Here is a 19,812-nt window from a genome sequence, read left to right as displayed (position 1 = left end):
GCAGGCAGATTCTTAAGCACTGCACCACTAGGGACGCCCTCTGTGGGATTACTTCTTACTCCTCTTTTGTGGGTACACTTGTTCTTAGGTGAATAGGTTGGGTAGCTCTTACTTCTAGAGGAAGACAGTAGCCATAACAGAAATGCAAACACATGTGTGGTTCAGTGAATTCAGTCACATACACATTGTTTAGTTAATTCTATAGTGATGTGAAAAAATGTCACAAAAATGTTAACGATCTCTTTCATGCATAGAGTAGTTTCATTCAAGGGTTCACGCTGCTTTCTAAGTACTAATTCATTAAACCCAAACTTTCTGTGTCACATTGCTCACTTTTGCTCTTTCTTTAAACCTAACACTCTACCCAAGCTGAATTCCTGATAATATGGTAAGACCGAAATGAAACAGAACTAAAACATGAATGGCCAGGCATAGTTCTGTAGGGAAATTCCAGTTTAAGAAGGTTCTGTTGTAACAGGGGCGTGAGCCCCCACTCCCTGGATTTATGATGTGCTCGGAGAATCCGAACAGAGTATTTGACAACCAGCTCTTCCTGCTCACTTCGGAAAAGGTAAAAATTTCTCGGAACTGGGATCCGTAGGAGAGAGCACGGCATGAACAAATTCTGCAGGAATCTGACTAGGAGTGAGAGGATCAACTCTCATCAGCAACAAGGCTTCGGGGCAACACCGGCAAGTTACCTGATTAATCAGCACCCCTTTACTACCCTCTTCCACCCCAACCAGGTTTTCTCAAGTCTAGAGCCCCAATACATGTGAGTAATGAAGTTTTCATTCAGAATTCGCTTGGAATTCGGTGAGACAGAACAAAATAGAGGTGAGGTACTGCAGGTTGGCAGAGGGGTAACAAATCCCCCACAGCAGACAGTCAAGACAGCGACAGAGGCCCCCCAGTGCTGGCTGTCATGGGGTTAATTACTCAATTACTGTTCTGTCCCTGCCCCTCTGTGGAACTCAAAACCGTGGAGGAGCAGAGGTAGCTCACGTGTCCCGTGTCAGCGTCCCTCCAGTCCTGAGGCCTCGGGCTGGCTACCTCTCCAGCTTTTCTCTCCTAGACACCTACAGGTTTTGTACATGTCTCAGACCCTCTGGGATTTGTTATGTAAAAGCTGGCTTATTTCGCAAATTAAACCATGCTAGTGTGTTGATAAGTGCTAATGATGCCTAGCTCTTCCCAAGTAGCAGTCATGAGATGTCACAGTGGCTTTCTGAAGATAAGTGACCATAGTTCGCAGGTGTAGCTCTGAGGATGGAATTTCAGGGCTTTCGGAGAGCTTTGGAAGCAAATAGCCCTTAGCAGGTATTCAATTCATTCTAATAAACCTCTGTTGGGTATTGTTATGCCCACCTTGACATCCACTTGAACCAGGTTTTTATACATGGAAACACACAAAGCATAACTGGGTTTTCACTAAGCGCCACTTTCATTGAGACTGGCCAGGACTGGAGCAGAAGGAGATGAAGGGAAATAGTCTTTCCCCTTTTCCAAGGCTGGATTGTACTTTGAGAAACAGTGTGCTGTTTATACGTCATTCAACACAGCGGGGGAATCACAGGTGGACTAGCTGCCCAGTAAGATGCACATGTTAAATACAAGCACCAGGAAGACCAGGTGGGAAGAGAGGTGTGTAGTTCCAGGTGGGAGATTAGGAAGGAAGGCTTCATGGAAGAGGTGGCATTTGACCCTGGACTTGGATGGGTGAAATCCGATGTGTGGCCATGACTTGGGTGGGGGAATAGGAAGAGGAGAGGCACACGTCAGCAAAAGAGATACAAGAAGGGGAGATGCCCCACAGGCAAGTGAGAACTCCTCAGGTGACCACAGGTGCATGCAGGGAGCGCAGGATAGAAAGTAGGGAAGGAAACTTTGTGTCTGTGAAGCCTTCAGTGTCAGATCAAGGAGTTCTTTGGTTTGTAGGCAGAGAACCATTGTAGATGGTAGAGCAAGGGGACTGTAACCCATGGCAGCCACAGTAGGAAGATCAGAAGGGGAAAAACAGGGTAGGGACTCTGAGTGCCTGAATTAGGCAGTGGCAGTGGGCCTGTGGGGTGGATGTTACTGAAGCTTGACAACGGGCATGACTCAAAGCACGGAAACCAGGAGAAATGGGGGCTGCTCTCGAGTAAGAACACAGTAAGGGTGGGAGGCAAGTGGAGTTTGATTTCAGACATAACGTGTTTTGAAGACGTGGAAGGACTTCCAGATAAAGATGTGTCTCAGGACATTGGAAATGCCACGAACACTCTCCCAAGTGTACTTAGTAGTCATACAGAGACCTGCCCCAATGAAGACGCATCTGCTTGGAATCCAAGTTGACATTTGATGTGTTTAGTGTAACATAGTGGTTTTCTTTGGAACTAACCTCAGTTACAGCATCAGACATGGATGATCAAGACCCACCCACGAATTAAAGCAGAATACATAATTTTATTCTGATACCATCTGGACCTAGACTGACTTGACACACTCGATGTGTGGAATGCACAGGCCCACTTTGCTGTGAAGAAATGAGCGCAGAGATTTGCTCTGGAGACTGGGGTTTGAATCCTGGTTCTGCTGCATTTTATTTCTCTAAGGCCTTCACCTGTAGCCCCAAAGCCTCTAGAGGGCTCTCTGCCTCAGTGGTCTGTTTATCCTGAAAGGGGGAGAGACTGTGGTGGAGCATACCTGTGTGGCCCCCCACGTCCACTGGCTTTACGTCCAAGACCATAAAGCAGAGGTGTTTGGGGTTCTCCCGTTTTAAGCTCATCATTGATCTGTATTAGATCAGTGAGACCTATGTAAGAAATGCCCACAGCTCTCTAGTGGTCACTGAGGAAGAAGGCTTGGTCGTTGTCCCCAGAGCTGTCACTCAGACTAATGAGAAAGATAAAGGCCAAGGATATAAGGGCAGAAACAAGTAGATAAGATAGTGGGAGCACAGTAAGGGGGAGGAGAGATTTTTCTGGAGTTGATGTTAGGGACGCTGTGGGAGCGTGTGGGCAGAGAAGGGGGGCACCCAGGGTGAAGGCCACTAGGTCTTCAGGAACCAGCTTGTGGGGGGCGCATGGTGTGACTGCAGATAGGGGCCAAGTGGTGGAGGGTCTGGAGTCTCCCATTAAGAGGGTGGACTTGTATTCAGTAGACAATGCAGGAAGTATTAAATTGCCTATTTTTGAAAGGGGAATAAATGCCACTGTGTTTCCGGAGCCACCTTCGGCCCCTCCTGCCACAGGGTCAAGCAGATGGTGGTGGTGGGGCCACCAGGAGGTCTGCGATAGGGGCTGAACTGGGAGGAGTGGGTCCGGAATGAAAATGACACCCGAGAGCCTTGAGGGGACAGGGAAGCAGAGGGTGTGTGAAAACTGAGGAAGACAGACAAACACTCCCGGGACTCTCCCCAGCCTGGATCATTAAGAAAATGGTGGAAGTTATTAGAAGCCAGGAGGAGGGGCTGGTTTGTGCAGTTCGGGGTTTGGGGGCATCTGGGTGACGTTATTCAGTTGGACAGTCGGAGGGGTGAGCTAGCCTCCCCAAACGGTCAGGACTGGAGGCCCAGGTTTGGTGATGCCCCCAGAGATGACACCGGTGCGGTGGGGGCGGAAGAGAGAAGCGCGGAGGACGAGCCGTAGGGCCCTCGGGCGAGGGCGCGGGAAGACCTGCTGAGGACACGGAGCCCCGGGCTGAGGACGGGCCGGGGTATCAGGGCGAGCGTGCTCGGGCTGACCGGGAACGTGGAGATTCGGTGACCCATCTCTTCTCTAGCCGCCTTCATGGTGGGGAGACGGAGCCGAGGGAGAGGCACTGATTGTAGCCTCCGGGCCAGGCTGGCAGGTCCTAAATCAACGCGAATTAGGAACTTCCAGCCTACTCCTCTTTCCACAGCCCACGCTGTCTTTTACACCTCCCGCCCCCAACACACAACGTATTTATTAAAAAAAAAAAAAATTCAGCCCGCAAAGACCCGGAACGCCGAGGCCGGGGGCTGCAGCAGGTATTTTTCTGCCTTAGGCCTGGGTAGGCGAGGGCCGTGCCGGGGTGGGGGAGGCCCCGCTGTGCCGGTGTGCGAGCCCCGCGCCCCCGGGAGCGCGCGCTGCGCCGGCCCGCCCTCCGTCCCCGGTGCGCGTCCCCGCCCGGCCCAGCCCCGGAGCGCGTGCCCCCGCCGCCCCCGCCCCGTGCGCGCTCTTCGCCGTCACGCGCGCGCCGCGGAGCCGCCCGGTGGAGCGGCGGTGGGCGCGCTCCGGGCGGGACGGGGGCGCGGGCGCGGGCGCGAGGCCTTCGTGCCGGGGCCGCGCGGAGGAGGCACCGGGGAGGAGCGCGCTGCGCCGCCGCCCGGCCTGCCGCCGCTCGGTGCGGGTCCGCGGGGCGCGAGGAGCGGCGAGACCGCGGCCTGGAACAAAGGGAGGCCGGCTGGGGCGGGGGCGTCGCGAGCATGGCGGACCGCAGCCTGGAAGGCATGGCGCTGCCCCTGGAGGTGCGGGCCCGGCTGGCCGAGCTGGAGCTGGAGCTGTCGGAAGGTAACAGGCCCCGCGCTCAGCCGGCCGCGCTGTCACGGGGGCCGGGGCGCGGGCGGGCGGGCGGGGGTCTCGGGGCGGTGCGAGCGCGGCCCCCGCCCTGCGGCTCCGCGTCGTCGGCCGCGGCCCCGGCGCCGGGGCCCTGGGGAGCCGGACGGGGCCGCGGGGCCGGGGGCGCAGGACGGGGCCGCGGGGCTCGGGGCGCAGCCGGGGCGCAGGACGGGGCCGCGGGGCCCGGGGCGCAGCCGGGACGCAGGACGGGCCGCGGGGCCGGGGCGGCCTCGCGCGCGGCCTGGCGGACGGGGCCGTGTCCTTGGTGCGCGTCCGAGCGCTGCCCACCGCGGCCGGGCCGGGGGCGGTTCCGCGTTGCGCGGCCTGAGGCTCCGCGGGCCTCGTTCTAATGCGAAACTTGTCTTTGGACTTGAGGTTTGACCGCCGGTGTCCGAGGCATCCTGGCTGGACCGGGATAGTACTACTATTGTTCCCGTCCGCTGGGATGCGAAGGTTGGGTGAAATTGGAAAGCCTCCTCCCTCAGGCCAGGGTCTGTGGCGCGTTCCCATCGTCCCATACTTAGAATTTGTGACAGATTTGCCACAGTGATTTCATGGAGTGTTATATACGGTTTCTTATTTGCTCTTAATGGTGGGATCATGTGCTCAGCTGTCATAAGTTTCAGATCGGATTTTGCTATGTCTTAAAAAAAAACAACCCACTGAAGTTCCGAAATGTTGAATGTTTAATATAGATTTAGAATTCACCCAGCTCACCCTGGGAAGGCCACTAATACACTGAGGGGTGGGGATAGGCCGGCTTGTCTCGAATTTATATTTGGAGCAGTTTAGTGGTGAACTTGTATGTGTGTGTGTGTAACGGTTTTGTGGGGCTGGCAGCCAGAAAGTAAATTCATTCGTGCCAGTTTTCATCAGCAGGGAGAAGCTGGTGTTGACCGTATGGTTTCTTTTTAACACTTTCAGGGCGAAGAAGGGGGTACAGGTGGGGGCCTGGGATGAAGTGTCTTTTCAGATGTCACAGACTGGAGATGTTTCTGTTTCACATTTGGGGTTCTGCAGGGTTCTGTAATGCTCAACTGTCCCATAGGAGGAGACCGTTTCCTGGACTCTGTGCTCAACAGACACTGTTCTGAAGGGTTGTAGATGATGAGGGTGTTGCTGGTACCTCAGTGCAGTGCCCAGCTGGGCGAACAGTACTTAGGTTTACACTGGTGGATAAGGTGTGCAGTGTGGACAGATTGCTTGGAGGGATGAAGTGCCCATTGGAAAATATTTGCCCAAGTTCTTTGATTTTGTCAATGTTCACATGGGTTTTTCTCCCTTACTTTACAGGCCCCCGTAGCTGTGCACCACAGTTGTGTTATTTACAACACCGTATCATTCATGCATTCTCTCCAGACAAGCACTTCTGCTATGTCTGTATTATACTGGTGTTAAGTGTCAGTACCCTACCTGTGTTGGCAAAGCGGGAAGCTGTCTGAACTCACCAGGAGCCCTCCACCTCCCCCATCGGTCTGGGATGGGCTCACATTTGCTTCTGCACATCTGGGACAGTGCGTGGTCCCTGGTGGGAGTGCCTGCTTGTGGACGTGGACACTCACCTGCTAGATTGCACTCACCTGTCACCATCAGTCACTCCTAGAATGTGTCCCTGTTGTCCAGGGGATGGCAAACCACTTTAGACCAAGGTGTGCTTAGCCTAGTTCTCTGTGAATTTCTTGTGTCCCTACAGATTTTTAAAAAGGGTTTAATGAGTTTCTTATTGAGTGTCTGGGCAGAGAAAGGGGTGTGTGTTTGCATATGGGAATCACATTATTGTTTTTCTCTCTCTCTAAACTCTGCTAGGCCTGGCTGCCTCACCCAAGAGTAAGAGTCAGAGGGTTGTTGCTTTGGCCACCCAGCCTCAGCCCACATCTCCCCGCTTTAGCTGTGTCATCTTTGACTTGCTTTGTCCATGCTGAGTCGATTGGGTCTCTCAGGTCATTTGGAATTTTGTGTCTTGTGACTACGTAGAGTCGTTTTACTGTCTTAAATTAGATGAATCAACTTGTTTTCCAGTATTGCTTAATAGCAACCAAAGAATGGAGGGATCAGAAATCTGTGCCTTTTTACATTTTAGAACTTAAAATCCCCCAACATAGCCACTTTCAAAGTGAAAAGTTAAAACAGCTTTTAATGCCCAGTTATTTAAGCATATTGCTTTCATATTTTATCTTCAATCAGGATTCATGTGGAGAGAATTCTTTAAATTAGTCTTCATCGTTTTATTAAAATATCAGAACATACTGTGGAAACGTGTGGACGTTCCAGTGCTCACTTCCTACAAAGGAGCATGGGAAAACAATTCCATTTTAAGCACATAATGTAGGTTGAAAAAAGAGTAGACTCCTCTTTCAAAGTTCCTATATGGCCTGCCAGCTGTTAATGGTTGTATATCTTATCTAGATTAGTAGATGCCGGTCCAGTTTTGGTTTGCACTGTCTGCTCGTGCTGCTACAGACACTTAGGTTATTTTATTTTATGGGTCACTGTTTGGTAGAGGGTTGCAGATTGACTTCTTGGCTGCAGAAGTCAGATTTTCACTTTCCTGCCCTGCTGGTTGCCTCCTCTTTTCTTTCCACTGTCTGTTGCTACCCAATGCTTCCCTCTTGGGGGAAAACTGGGCTGCTCTCCCTGCAGATCTGGTGCCAGCAAAGAACAGGAGATTTCTGTGGGGAGATGTGGTGGCTGCCCCTCCTGTGGGCAGTAATGGCCTCCAATCCACGGGTCCGGGTAAAGTCTTTGGTGTGGAGCCAGGGGTTGTCGGTCTGGTGAATTCTTGGGACTCAACGTGAAATGGAGAGGAAGCCAGTGAGCTGGCTGGTTGCTGGGTGCCAGGTGGGGTAGCGGTGGCTCTTTTCTTCACAAACTTTTCCCTGAATCATTTTTTTCTTCCCTTCCCTTCCCTTCATTCTTGCCTTTTGGAATCATGCATTTTTCTATTTGGCTTTCAGAGGGCCCCCAAGTAGTTTCATTAATATGTAAATAGACATTATTTGGCTTAAGGGAAAACTTTAAATGGAAACACTGGCAAAGCAGAGAGGAAACAAAATTTCTCAATAAAGACAGACTTATGTCTTATTTAAAAAAAAATCAGTTGTTGATTGAACTTCAGCAATAAGTTTCTGTGTTAACTGACGGCTTGTGTCCTGGGCTGTACACACCCTGGACTTGCACCTGTAGACGATATCATCCCACTGTTTCAGGAGTGGTTGAATTCTTATTTTGGTAGGACTTTGGGAAATTGCCTCGTGATGTATGTAGCCTGTGAAAACTGTTTGGTGTTTGCAGAAGAGAAGCCCGTTAGCTTTCTACTTTATGGCTTTTGAATTGTGAGTGTGTTTACTAACTTCCTAACTCTTGCTTATGGGAGTTACTCAGTTTGTAAGGTACAGAATTACTGCAACTATTAGTTATGTTCTGTACTCGAGTCCAACTTAACATTTTCTAGTAAGTGTGAAACTACTCAAGGAAGGAGGTGCATGCTGTCGTTCTTTGTGTTGATCAAGGAACCAGTGATTTTTTAAATTGCAGGTGAGCAATTCACATGCAGCTGGCATAATCCTGTCACCAGAGTAAAATCTTAAAGAGATGGCCAGTTGGAAGGTTTGTAGATTTGGGTGTGTGTGGCATTTTCAGGGCTTCCAGCACAATATAGCAGATACGCTTAGCTCTAGAACGTCAGTTCTGTCCCCATCAGCCCCTGTGCTTTTCTTGGAGGTCCCTGTGGCTGCAGAGGTGGCCGCCCAAACTGAAGCCTGGGACCACCTTCCAGGGTCCGGGAGAGGAGACCTGCTGTCTCTAATGCAACCCAAATGTTCTCATTGAAAGGAAATAGTGGACTCTGGAAAGCAAATGTGTGAAAAAATACTTTCTTCTAGAGTCTTGTTGATAATTTGTTGTCATTGGGAGGGGAGGAGGGAAGGGGTCAGCAGATTCAGGGAATAGCTGAGCCACTCCACCGGGGATCAGACCTCACCGTTGTTAAGAAAACCTGTTCGCTCTGTCACATCGTCTCAACGCTGCCCCCAGTAGCTGTACATCCTGTTCACTCTGTCACATCGTCTCAAAGCTGCCCCCAGTAGCTGTACGTATTGTGGTGAATGAAATGGACTACTTGGCTTGATAAATCTAAAAGATTGTTATCTGAATTAAAAATATGTACAAAATGGCAGCATTGATATGTGTGGGATGTGAAATGTGTGGACTTGAATTTTAAGAGTTATTCAGAGTTATGAAAATAGTTAAATTTGAATGTTCTTTTCTTGATGAATAAATATAGATGTCAAATTTAGCCAGGAAATTAAAGGCACACATTAGAGGCACTGATGTGTAAGGTTGCTCCCAATGCTCAAAAGATCTTTGTGGTGCTGTAGTCATGCTCAGAGCTGAATGCTGTGAGGTCACAGCTGTAACAACGACTCTATTTTGTTTCATTCTGGGCCCACTGGCTTTATATTCTTGTTATGGTTTGGAGGCTACAAGCTGTTGGATGATATGAGTCACTTTTTGCCTTCCTCCTCCCAGCCTTTTTCACATGGGTTGTCTCTTTTTTTAGAGCTGATTTTTTTCTTTTAAAGCAGTGATTTATGGGATGAGTTGTAGCGTTCTTCTGAATTGCAAAGAGAATGTATTGGATAATCTTCATTTTGATGTCATGTATATAGACTGACTCACCAGTTCAAATCCTAGTCATATTAAGATTCTCATAATTACTCAGGTACCTGACTAAAAGCAGATGCTCACCTGCAGTTATTGGCTTGGTTTCGCACATCATTGTTTATCCTGGTACACGGAAGGCACCTCAGGGGATGCGATGGGCTCTGGCCACTGTTTACTGTTCCTGTTCTCCGGTCTCTCCGTTTGTATGCCTCTACTTTCAAGGTTGCCCGTGTTCATTTTCCTTCTTTCACGAGCTTTTCGTGTGCCCTACGAAAGTTACCTACTATCATTGCCAGTGCTGTGTTCTGCTGAGGGGGTCAAAACCTTGTCACGTCTCAAAAGAAGCAGTTGCATCCGTTTGTTCTTGATAATAAATAATGCTCTCAAAGGGGAGGATCTAATTGAGAACCCCAGCTGGGGGGGTAAGAACATAGGTGTCAGGTTTGTACGTATATGGCACTTTCTTCAGGACCCAGCAGGGTGTTAATGTTCATAAGCCCTTAAGACAAATAAAGTGGGAAAGGCTAAGATATTGAGCTGTAAAAGTCAACATGACAAGCAGCCTTCTTTTGTGGGGTGGGGGGCTGGGGAGGTTGCTCTTTAGTTCTCTTGCTGTTGAATGTCGTGGAGAATGAAATGTGCTGTCTGTGCTGAGAATCACAAATTGAGGTGGTTCTTTACCAAATGCTTCGTGCAGTAGGTTTAAAAAATCCGGGAAAAAACGACCAAAGATAGCGAGGACTGAGAGATTCTGTGATTGATAGTGGGTTAAATAGATCTTTTTCTTCTGGGCTGCTGGTTTTAAATATTTTTTTTTTTTTTTTTGCTTATTAAGTTGGAAACTCTTTCTGTGTCCTCATGAAAAGATTGAAGACTGCGGGTCAGATCCAAACTAGTTCTGTCGGCACCAGCGAGAGCAATTCCTTAGATATTTGTCTGCAATTATGCACAATTAATTTTTTTTTTTTACTGAATTATCTGGTTAGTCAAGTCACATATTCTATTTTTTTAATTAGAGGAATACTCTAACATTTTAAAATTATGAAGTTAAAAAACTCATATGTAAATATGTCCCCTCTTTGTTGTGGGCGGCTTCACACCCACCAGCCTCAGGTCTGAGCCTCTGGCCAAGGAGGAAGGCAGTTCCCTGCTGGACACTCGGTCCTGAGTGTCTAATTAAAACCAGAAAAGTGAGTCTCTCATGTTCTGACCATGTGTCTTACCAGTGCAGCTTGCCATGTGTCAGGAGTTTATAAAACATGTTAAGCTTTAGTGGGGAGAGGCCCACGCATCTCAGTTTCCACGCGGCAGGTCTTAATCTGCCGTCGTGGCTTTGTTCCTGCCACTCCCTCGAGTTGGCAGAGCCACATGTCCGGACCGCTTCACTCTCGGGAAGAACACAGACCTCCACATCGAGCCCTGTCCCCTTCCTGGCCAAGCCCAGAGTCATGTCCCTGTGAAGATGCAGGTGGCGTGGGTCTAGCTGACTAGCTCTCTAAGGAAGCGCTTCCTGGCCAGTTTACCTGAAATGAAAACAGAAATGTAAACTGTGTTGTTACTAATTAACCTTATCAGGAGATTCTGGGTCTTTATGAATAAAGTAGATAAATGGAGATTACATGCTTTATTGCAAATAGAGCACATCCAGTTATGTCAGTGTCACAATACCTGACAAAATATAGCTTATAAACCTTCACAGAAGGATAAGAGCAGTCGCAGAGCCTGATACTGTCAGGGGACAGGAAGGGGTGAAATCTGGAGTTGGCCAGTTGCTTTAGGAAGGACAGGTTCACTCTGGAGCCATCGGTCTGAGGGGCTGGATTTGGTGCAGTGGGCACTGAAAGCACAAAAATCCGTGTTTAACTTGTGCGTGACCTTCTTCTGTGCTTCTTGAACCTCTTTGGGTCTTTTTCTAAATCCTGTTTGGAGATTTGTGTGAAGATCTTGAGATTCTCATGTGAGTGTCCACTGAGAAGTCTTTCTATGGATTTTCCTACGTTGGGAGGGCCTGTCCGGGGCTCTGCAGTCGTGGCATCACCCCGGATAAGGCTCTCCCAGTTTTGGTGTCCTCGGCTGTCAGATAGGGTTAAGAACTCTGCCTTTGGGATGGTAGTGGGGGTCAGCGAGGCAGAGTCACAGTATCTGCTCCGTAAACATCCAGCCCTGCAGTTTCCCTCTGAGGTGCTGTCACTGGGACAGAGTTCCCTGCCCTCCCGCCGCCTCCCCAGTTTATCCAGGTGATTTGAGTTACAGTGGCCTTCAGAGAAAAGCAGTGGAGAGGCGGCATAGGCCTGGGTGCGGGAAAGCACTTTCACTTTCCTGTGCTTGGAGGGTGCACCTCTTAATAGATGCTATCTGGGCACTTACCCTGTGCTAGGATAGCTTCAGAGCTGCAATGCCTCTTTTTTTTTTTTTTTTTTAAAGATAAAACTTCCTTTCTGGTGGACTCTTTGTGTCAATATTCCTGGAATCCCTTTTTCAGCCCCTTTACTTTTCAAGAGAATAGTTGGGGAAAGGTGTCCTAGGTCAGATTCAAGTCCAGGTGTGTCCGGAAGGACGTCCTTTTAGGCTGTAATCATCGAATCTCAGGACCATGTGTGGACCTCCAATCAGAGTTGTTCCAGAGCTTCATGGAGGAAGGGCCTGACCATCTCCTGCAGTCCCCTCACCACAGTGCCCCCAGGATGAAACACAGAGCTCCACCGCTGTGACTGTGGGAATTGTCCTCCTGGAGGTGTGTGTCCCCCTGCCCTCAGTGTGTGTGGAGAGGGACTGAGCTGGCTCCCCTCTCGTCATGCCCCCGTGTCCTGTCCTGAGACAAGTGCACGTAGATGCTACCCAACAGGCCACATAGGTGGGATTGCGTGAGGCTGGGCAGCTCTGAGAGGCCAGGTCAGAGCCAGGGCTCACCGTGGCAGTGGGCCCGGGACTCTGTGCCCCCCCGCCCAACACCTGTAACAGATCCTGGGCTTTTATCGTTTACGATCACCCTGGCAGTTATGTCAGTTGAGTGCCGTGTGGGTTTGTGAGTGAGTGGGATCTTTTTCTTATCGACTTTCATAAGCTGCTTCTTTTAAAATAAAAACCAGAGATAGTTTGAAGCCCCCCCTGCCCCCGCTGTGAATTTAATGGTATCACAGAAGTTATGGCTTCAGTTACGTGTAAAAACAACTTAAGAGTAACACCAAGTACTAAGGTGGAGCTGTACTTCAGGATAGCTTAAGTGAGCATCATTGGGCTTCGAAACATCTTTTGTTTTTTCTTGTTTTGATGAACGTGATGGATGCTTGAAGGCTGTTGAGATTTAGTAATATAAAGCAGTCTTTAAGGAGCTCTTTAAGCAAGGGTGCAATTCCATTAAGCTTAAGTCATTAAAATACACCTATTTAGGGACTTCTCTGGCGGTGCAGTGGTTAAGACTTAGCCTTCCAGTGCAGGGGGTGCGGGTTCAATCCCTGGTCAGGGAGCTAAGATCCCACATGCCTCCCGGCCAAAAACCAAAACATAAACAGAAACAATGTTGTAACAAGTTCAATAAAGACTTTAAAAATGGTCCACATCAAAAAATATCTTAAAAAAAACCCCCAAAAACCAACCACCTACTTAAACCCAAGGAAATAGTGTATCAACTTGCCAGGGTGGAAACTTTGTTACTAATGTTACTAAGGTACATTAGAATGTACCTCATGCTTACAAGTTACTGTTGCAGTGCCTGTCCTGTAGGGAAATTCTGTCAACCTGAGACTTGGTGTCTGGGTGGGTTTTGTTGTTTCATTTTGCTTTTAGCTCAAGTGAATATAGTCTTATTGCAAATGGTGGGGCTAGGCTTCCCCCACCAAGCACAACATTGACCTGGGCCAAATGAGAAATAGCGCTTGGGGTTATTTTGCTGTTGATATCAGAGTTCAGACTTCGAGAATTTCTGTTACTTGTACATAAATTAATACGAAAAGGAAGTAGAATTCTGCCTCCCTGTTTTAGATGGTGGCGAATTATTATTTAGCTACCATACCAGTAAAGGATTTTCTAATGGCTGTTGGTATTTTAGAATTTCTCTCCTGTTATTAGGAAGATCTGGCCTGGGACACGGGGAAGAACGTAGCCTTGATTTTGCTGTTTCCTTCATGACATGTTGAATTTGACACAAATAGGATTCTGGATGAAATCTGCCCTTTATGGAAAGTGTCTAAGTAAAACAGGCTCTCTGAAAGTGTTGTACAATATTCTGTCTCCCGTGGATACAGAGGAGCAAAGCCATGGGGAAGGAACGTGGGCAGAGGTTCCTTGGATGGGCTGCCATTCCTCGGGTGATGGGCATCTGCTGTGGGGGTGCCTACCACAGATGGAAAGCTCACAGGCTGACTGTGTCATTGGGGTCATAGGGCAGGTTTGATCACTATCACTAATTCTTGAAAGATGATGTGGGGTTGGGAGCAGTATTTAGAACACTAGCATTCCTTGAAACAAAGATATGAAATAAAGCTTATACATCTCATGGTGCCTTATAGCTTTTAGCTGCTTTCATATTGACCTTTTTTTAGTCCTTTGAAAATATTTTCTAAGGAAATGACATTAGCTTCTCTGTATAGATGAGGAGACTTCAAATGATCAGAAACTCATCACGAGCCTAGAATCTTGGCTTCCCGACACATTTTCACCATCACGAGTGAACTGAACCACCGAGCTGCTTTCTTTTGAAGCATGATGGGGATCCTGTCTTCTCCTGTGAGATCAGCAGCAGGAGTTCTGTGGAGTCTTGGGTGCTCTCGGGAGTGTGGGCCGTGGGCAGCGCCCTCCCCAGCAGCCTGTTCCAAGTCAGTGAGGAAATCAGACGAATTTCCCTTGCATGTGGTTGTAACGGGTGGAGGCTTATGCTGCACGTTTTCTTAGCTGGCTGCCCCTAAACTTTGCATTTAAGATCGAATCTGTCATCTAGGGGATGAATATATGGGTGTTCTCTGTACAACTCTGTTTTCTGTATGTTTGAAATTTTTTTGTTTCTCATGGAAGATGAACATCCTTTATTTATGAAAAAAAATTTTTTTTTTGGCTGAGTTGTGTCTTCGTTGCTGCGCGCGGGCTTTCTCTAGTTGTGGCGAGTGAGGGCTACTCTTCGTTGCGGTGCGCGGGCTTCTCATTGCAGTGGCTTCTCTTGTTGGGGAGCACGGGCTCGAGGTGTGAGAGCTCAGTAGTTGTGGCTCGCGGGCTCTAGAGTTGTGGCGCATGGGCTTAGTTGCCCCGCGGCATGTGGGATCTTCCTGGACCAAGGCTCAAAGCCGTGTCCCCTGCATTGGCAGGCGGATTCTTAACCACTGCGCCACCAGGGAAGCCCCGGAACAGCATCCTTTAGAATCAGGAGGCTGGATATGATATGGCTTATCTGAGATCTTAATCGTTTTGGTCAAGAGACGATGCTGTTAGTTCTTGTGTTGTTTCTGGGAAAAATATTCTACATGAGGTTCCAGGAATAACCTCTTCAGTGTCTCTGCAAGAGTGACCTCTCTCAAAGCTCCCTGTTACTAACCAGGATGATGGCGATCATGGTTAAGCCGCCACCAATCACTTACAAGACAATCAATCTTAGGTCTTTTATGTAGAGTGCTTTTATTCCAAGTGGAGTGCCTGTCTGACCTTCTCCAGGCCTTGCAGGGATGCAGACCACGTCTAATGGATGTGATCCACCCTCATCTCTGGTCCCCAGAGAACCGGAGTCGTGTCAGTAGGAGCGGACAGTGCATAACTCAGATTTTTAAATCAGATGTTGCAAATTGATGTCTTTTTTGGCGTGAACAAAGTCTGTTATCTCTGTTTATGGGGGAGGACGCTTACATGTCTCAGGCCACCACTCACTGATTGTTCACGTGTGCTAAGCACTGCATTAGGTGTCTTACATAGATTACCTTTTTTTTTTTTTTTTTTTTGCGGTACGCGGGCCTCTCACTGTTGTGGCCTCTCCCGTTGCTGAGCACAGGCTCCAGACATGCAGGCTCAGCGGCCGTGGCTCACGGGCCCAGCCGCTCCGCAGCATGTGGGATGTTCCCGGACCGGGGCACGAACCCGTGTCCCCTGCATCGGCAGGTGGACTCTCAACCACTGCGCCACCAGGGAAGCCCTGTTATTTTATTTTTTGTTCCTTGAGTGGAAGCTATTTAGTGATTACTCATAATTGTGAAAATAATCTAGTGATTAGAGGATCTTGTTAGGACAAATCTATGTCTCCTTTCTTTTATGTAAATAAAAAAATCTTGATTCAGGTAAGTGTTGGCAGGAATGACCATGTATAAAGTGGATAAGATTTTTGTGTGACGTGGTCACCCTGGGATATTGTCTCAGGAATTTTCTAGAGCATCCATCTTTATTCTCACTAGTTTACACCCTCCCCGTTCCCTGATTATTTCCATTTGCACCAGAAATTTGAATACAAGTGTGTCCAAGATGGTACTTGTATGTGTGTGCATGTATCATGCCTTTTTGCTATAAGATGGACTGTTTAAATAGTGCTTTTGGACACTGACAACTTGGTCAGAAGACCGGTAGCTCCTCATTAATAAAGGTAGATGTTCTAGTATCAGGAAGCCCTGAATACATTCTGTGTTATATTAAATAAATAAATCCCAGAACAAAGATGGTTTTGTGTACTATGTATTTGCCATGATTTTCTTGTAAGAAGTGTGAATGTTTCACCCACTTATCGGAAATCCTATGACTAGCTTAAACAGAGAACATGGATTATTCTGTCTCCAGATCATTTTCATGTATTTATGATCACACCTGTTCTATTAGCTGTGAAAGCCATCAGTCTTGGCCTAGCTGGGCCTATGCTGATAGAATTAAGGGAAACAAGATCATTTCCAGCTTGTTTTAAACCTAAAGCTGCCCGTTATCTGCATAATAGCCCAATCTTTTTTTTTTTTTTTTTGTGGTACGTGGGCCTCTCACTGTTGTGGCCTCTCCCGTTGCAGAGCACAGGCTCCAGATGCGCAGGCTCAGCAGCCATGGCTCACGGGCCCAGCCGCTCCACGGCATGTGGGATCTTCCCGGACCGGGGCACGAACCCGTGTCCCCTGCATCGGCAGGCGGACTCTCAACCACTGCGCCACCAGGGAAGCCCTAGCCCAATCTTTAAAAACGATACAATTTGACTTTTAGTGGATTATAATTAATTTGGTTATCTATGGCTGAATCATTTCACTGCATTGTGAATTAACTATTTTTTGATTTTTTCATAATATGGATCCGATCCAGAAGATGGGCTGTAGGCTCGGAGTGATAACGTTGTAACTTACACCTCTAAATGAACTTTCTATTGCCTAAATATCACCCGTTTTGTGGACTGTCTGTGGAAATTTTAATTGTTTTTTGTGGGGTTGGGCTGACCTTTCTCTGCCCCACCAATTACTCCACCCAGCCCATGTGTACTCGAACTCTGCAGGCCTGGTTCAACACTGCTTATATGCAAAATAATTAACAGAGCTCTATAAATAAGAAATCACATGTTGCCACATAAATAGTTTCCCTGTCATTTGAGTGTGGATTGTTTTTGCTCCTGTGGTGGCCCTGAGAATTCTGGCCTTTGTTTGGAAGTACCTCACATTGAGGTGGGTATGAAATGTAAAACTGATTACAGTATTATTATCACTCACAAGCGGACAACAAAGATGCTTTCATCTGAACAGCAGCTGAAAATTAGGGTGTGTTCGGTTTGGATGTTTGATGACCTTTTTGAAAAAAGCATCTGGTTTTTGTCATACTTTGAAAGCTGTGCTTATACTGTTTTCTGTGTTTTACTTAGAGTGTCTACAGTTCCTAAAGGAGATACTTGCTTATTTTAAGAGGATAAATTACTTTACAATAAAAATACTCTCTGGGGATTTAGATGGAATAGCTTTTCCATATTATTTGTTGTTCACTATTTAACACCAAATATAGTGGACTTTTAAGTGGCTGACATGCCCCACCCCCTTGCTGGTGTGTATTTAGGTGGAAGAGTGTGTGTGCGTGTGTGTGTGTGTGTAGGTGCAAACATACACACATATATCTAACTGATTCAATCACATTTGATTCCAAAGTTAGGGAATGTTTTTGCCACATGAGAGCTTTTGAATTGTTCTGTTCCTTAAGCATTTATTTAATTTGCAATTTATTGAGCGAGGGTCTCTTGGGAACTATGGGAGTGGCGACAGCTGTTTTTATAATCCAGGAGATAGGATGGAAGCCAGTGGGAAGCTCAGTATCGATAGACAAATAATTGAGAAGGATTTACTTCGAGGCCGTGTGCACTCAGACACCCAGTGAGTGGTCTCAGCAAGGAGGGTTCTGAGTGCTGAAGAGGGAGCGGCTGGATGCTGGGGGGCGGCCCTTCCCTCCTTGTGCCTGGAGCACCTGTGTTTGGGGTGGGCCATTCCGACCCTGCTCACAGCCTGGCTACTCCCGGCCTGACTGCTCTGGCTGAGCTGTGGGGCTGGGGCCAGGGGCTTGGGCACTGAGCCTAGTGGAATGATGGCACCGGGACCTTTCCTGCTTCTCAAAGGCACATGTGAGTGATTGTTTTTATTTCTGCGTGTGTCCTGTCCCCCTCCCCATTTTTCCTTTGGGACCGTAGCCTGCGGCCTGGGAGCGAGCCCCCTGGCTGTTTCCAATGTGGGGAGCACAGTGCTTCTCAGGCAGACATGACTGCAGGGGTGGTTCCTGGCTGGGGGCTTCCCCTTGTCTTGTGGGCCTGGGGGAGCATGATGGGTCTGACCACGTGCCTTAGCCTAGGCACCTTCCCCCAGCCCCCCTGCCCAGACCGCAGCCAGACGGTGTCCTGGCACCCGAGGCCATGGCCCTCGCACAGCCCGGCAGCCACCCGAGGAAAGCCAGTTCAGCTTGCGACTGTCACTGCCCTTGAAACTTGCACAGGTGTGGCCAGCACGCGGACGGCCAGGCTCTGTTTTACCATCTGTTGGTTCTTTCCTGCGGAAAACAGGCAGTTTACTGCAGTCACCTGGGAGGCTGACTCCCTGCCCCAGCTCCCACCTTCTGCATGACTGACGGTCTTGGGCGGGGCAGGGGTGTGGGTCTCCAGGCAAGTCCAGGGCAGCTGGCCAACCTGTGGGACCCTGGGGCCTCTCCACCCACTTGAAGGTTATCGTACATTTCTTGGTACAAGGGTATCAGAGTGGAAGGAAAAGAAGTAGATGGTAGGAAATTCTGGTTTAGTCTTGACTCTGGGAGCATTTGGGGGTAGGAAATTGTGTCCTAGGCTTTATTTTCAACTTTCCCAGTAGGTACAAAAAGAATAGTTGCGCACAGGTGGCCGGTTTGAAGAAAAATGAAATCCAGAATTGTGTTATGTGAACTTTTATTTTAAATGCATATTACCCGCCCCCTCCCGCCCCATTAATGCAGAGGAGGAAGGATGCTAAGAGCTAGGCTTACCTCCCGCATCCCGCCTGGAGTTGGGGTGCACAGCAGCGATGGGGGCGGTGATGCCAGATGTCTGCCAGCCTCAGGTGGTAACTGCGGGTCCTTAAAAGTTCAAGCCCTGCGTCAAAGCTGAGGTGGAGCCCGAGCCACTGCGGAGGGAGGAAAGCGGCTTCTGTGAGGGATTTGCATCCCACTGCTGACCTGTACCAGCAGATTGTGTTCAGGGACCAGGGATGCTGAGTCCAGGGTCAGCTTTATGGACTCTTCCTGGCATTAGATCCTGTAAGAGAGAAGCTCAGCTCTTGTTTTTATTTGACTCTCACACATTTTACCCGGTTCCCGTGGTTGACGGTTTTCCAGGGAAGTGGTGTGAGGCCTGCTCAGGGCTTCCTTGAGGGAGAGGCAGAGTTTCATGGGTGGTGGGCCATCATCCCACGCCTTATCACACGGGGGTCAAGATGTAGATTCTACAGATTTTTTAGGGAAAACTCAGAATCTTCTGAACAGCTGTGTTATGTTTTTCTTCTCAGAAGCTTACTCATATACTGTAAAGTTTTCTGGAAGTTTAGAAAATATTTTCCGTACTAGATGGTATCATTAGTGGACTTGTACAATTCAAAATCTTGTTCTAGGTTACATAGTTACCATTTATCCCCTTCCCACTTTTTTTTCCCATGAAAAAAGTACCATTTAGCTTTGGAATTAAGTTAATAATGAAATAAAGGTCACAGATATGTAACATTATGTATTAAAATATGTTAAAATATATATGTATACTTTATATAAGTCATCAAAAGAAAAAAGCAAAAATAAAGATTGAGAGGACCCACTGGTACAGAAACGTTACAATGATTTTCTGTTGTATCCAGGAAACGTAACTCTTCAAAGCTCTGTGTTTACTTTTTCAACGTCAACTTCCCAGGCAGATCTGTCTTCACCAGCCCCAGAGTAAAGAGTGAAAGATGGAAAGATGATTTTGGCATTTGCCAGTCATAATTCAACAGACATTTTCTTATTAGTTGATAATTTAAAGCGTTTCACAGTTATAAAAGTTTGCTAACATACTTTTTTGGAGTTTATTACTATATGTTTCTTCAGGAGTCTGTGAGAACTGTGTAACTTTTCTGCTATTCTGAATTATAATATGTTGAATTAGGAGTTGTAATTCCTCTGCCAT

At 48.0% G+C, this 19,812-nt stretch overlaps 1 protein-coding gene across 4 annotated transcripts in view; it reads left to right on the top strand.

Moving 5' to 3' along the window:
- The first annotated feature begins 4,309 nt into the window (after positions 1-4,309).
- DIP2C (disco interacting protein 2 homolog C) overlaps positions 4,310-19,812 on the top strand; it is a 359,569-nt gene continuing 344,066 nt past the window's right edge. For 3 of the 4 annotated variants that reach the window (XM_067699777.1, XM_067699766.1, XM_067699759.1), the window contains exon 1: positions 4,310-4,517. In XM_067699777.1, coding sequence (XP_067555878.1) covers positions 4,433-4,517 — 85 coding nt within the window. In that variant the 5' untranslated portion in view covers positions 4,310-4,432. The remainder of the gene's footprint in view (positions 4,518-19,812) is intronic. The other variant, XM_067699787.1, reaches the window with a different exon arrangement.

Source organism: Pseudorca crassidens, chromosome 1 (genome assembly GCF_039906515.1).
Source record: "Pseudorca crassidens isolate mPseCra1 chromosome 1, mPseCra1.hap1, whole genome shotgun sequence".
Taxonomy (NCBI): domain Eukaryota; kingdom Metazoa; phylum Chordata; class Mammalia; order Artiodactyla; family Delphinidae; genus Pseudorca; species Pseudorca crassidens.
The sequence above is the reverse complement of the archived record's forward strand: the minus strand, read 5'-3'. Positions and strand labels throughout refer to the sequence as shown.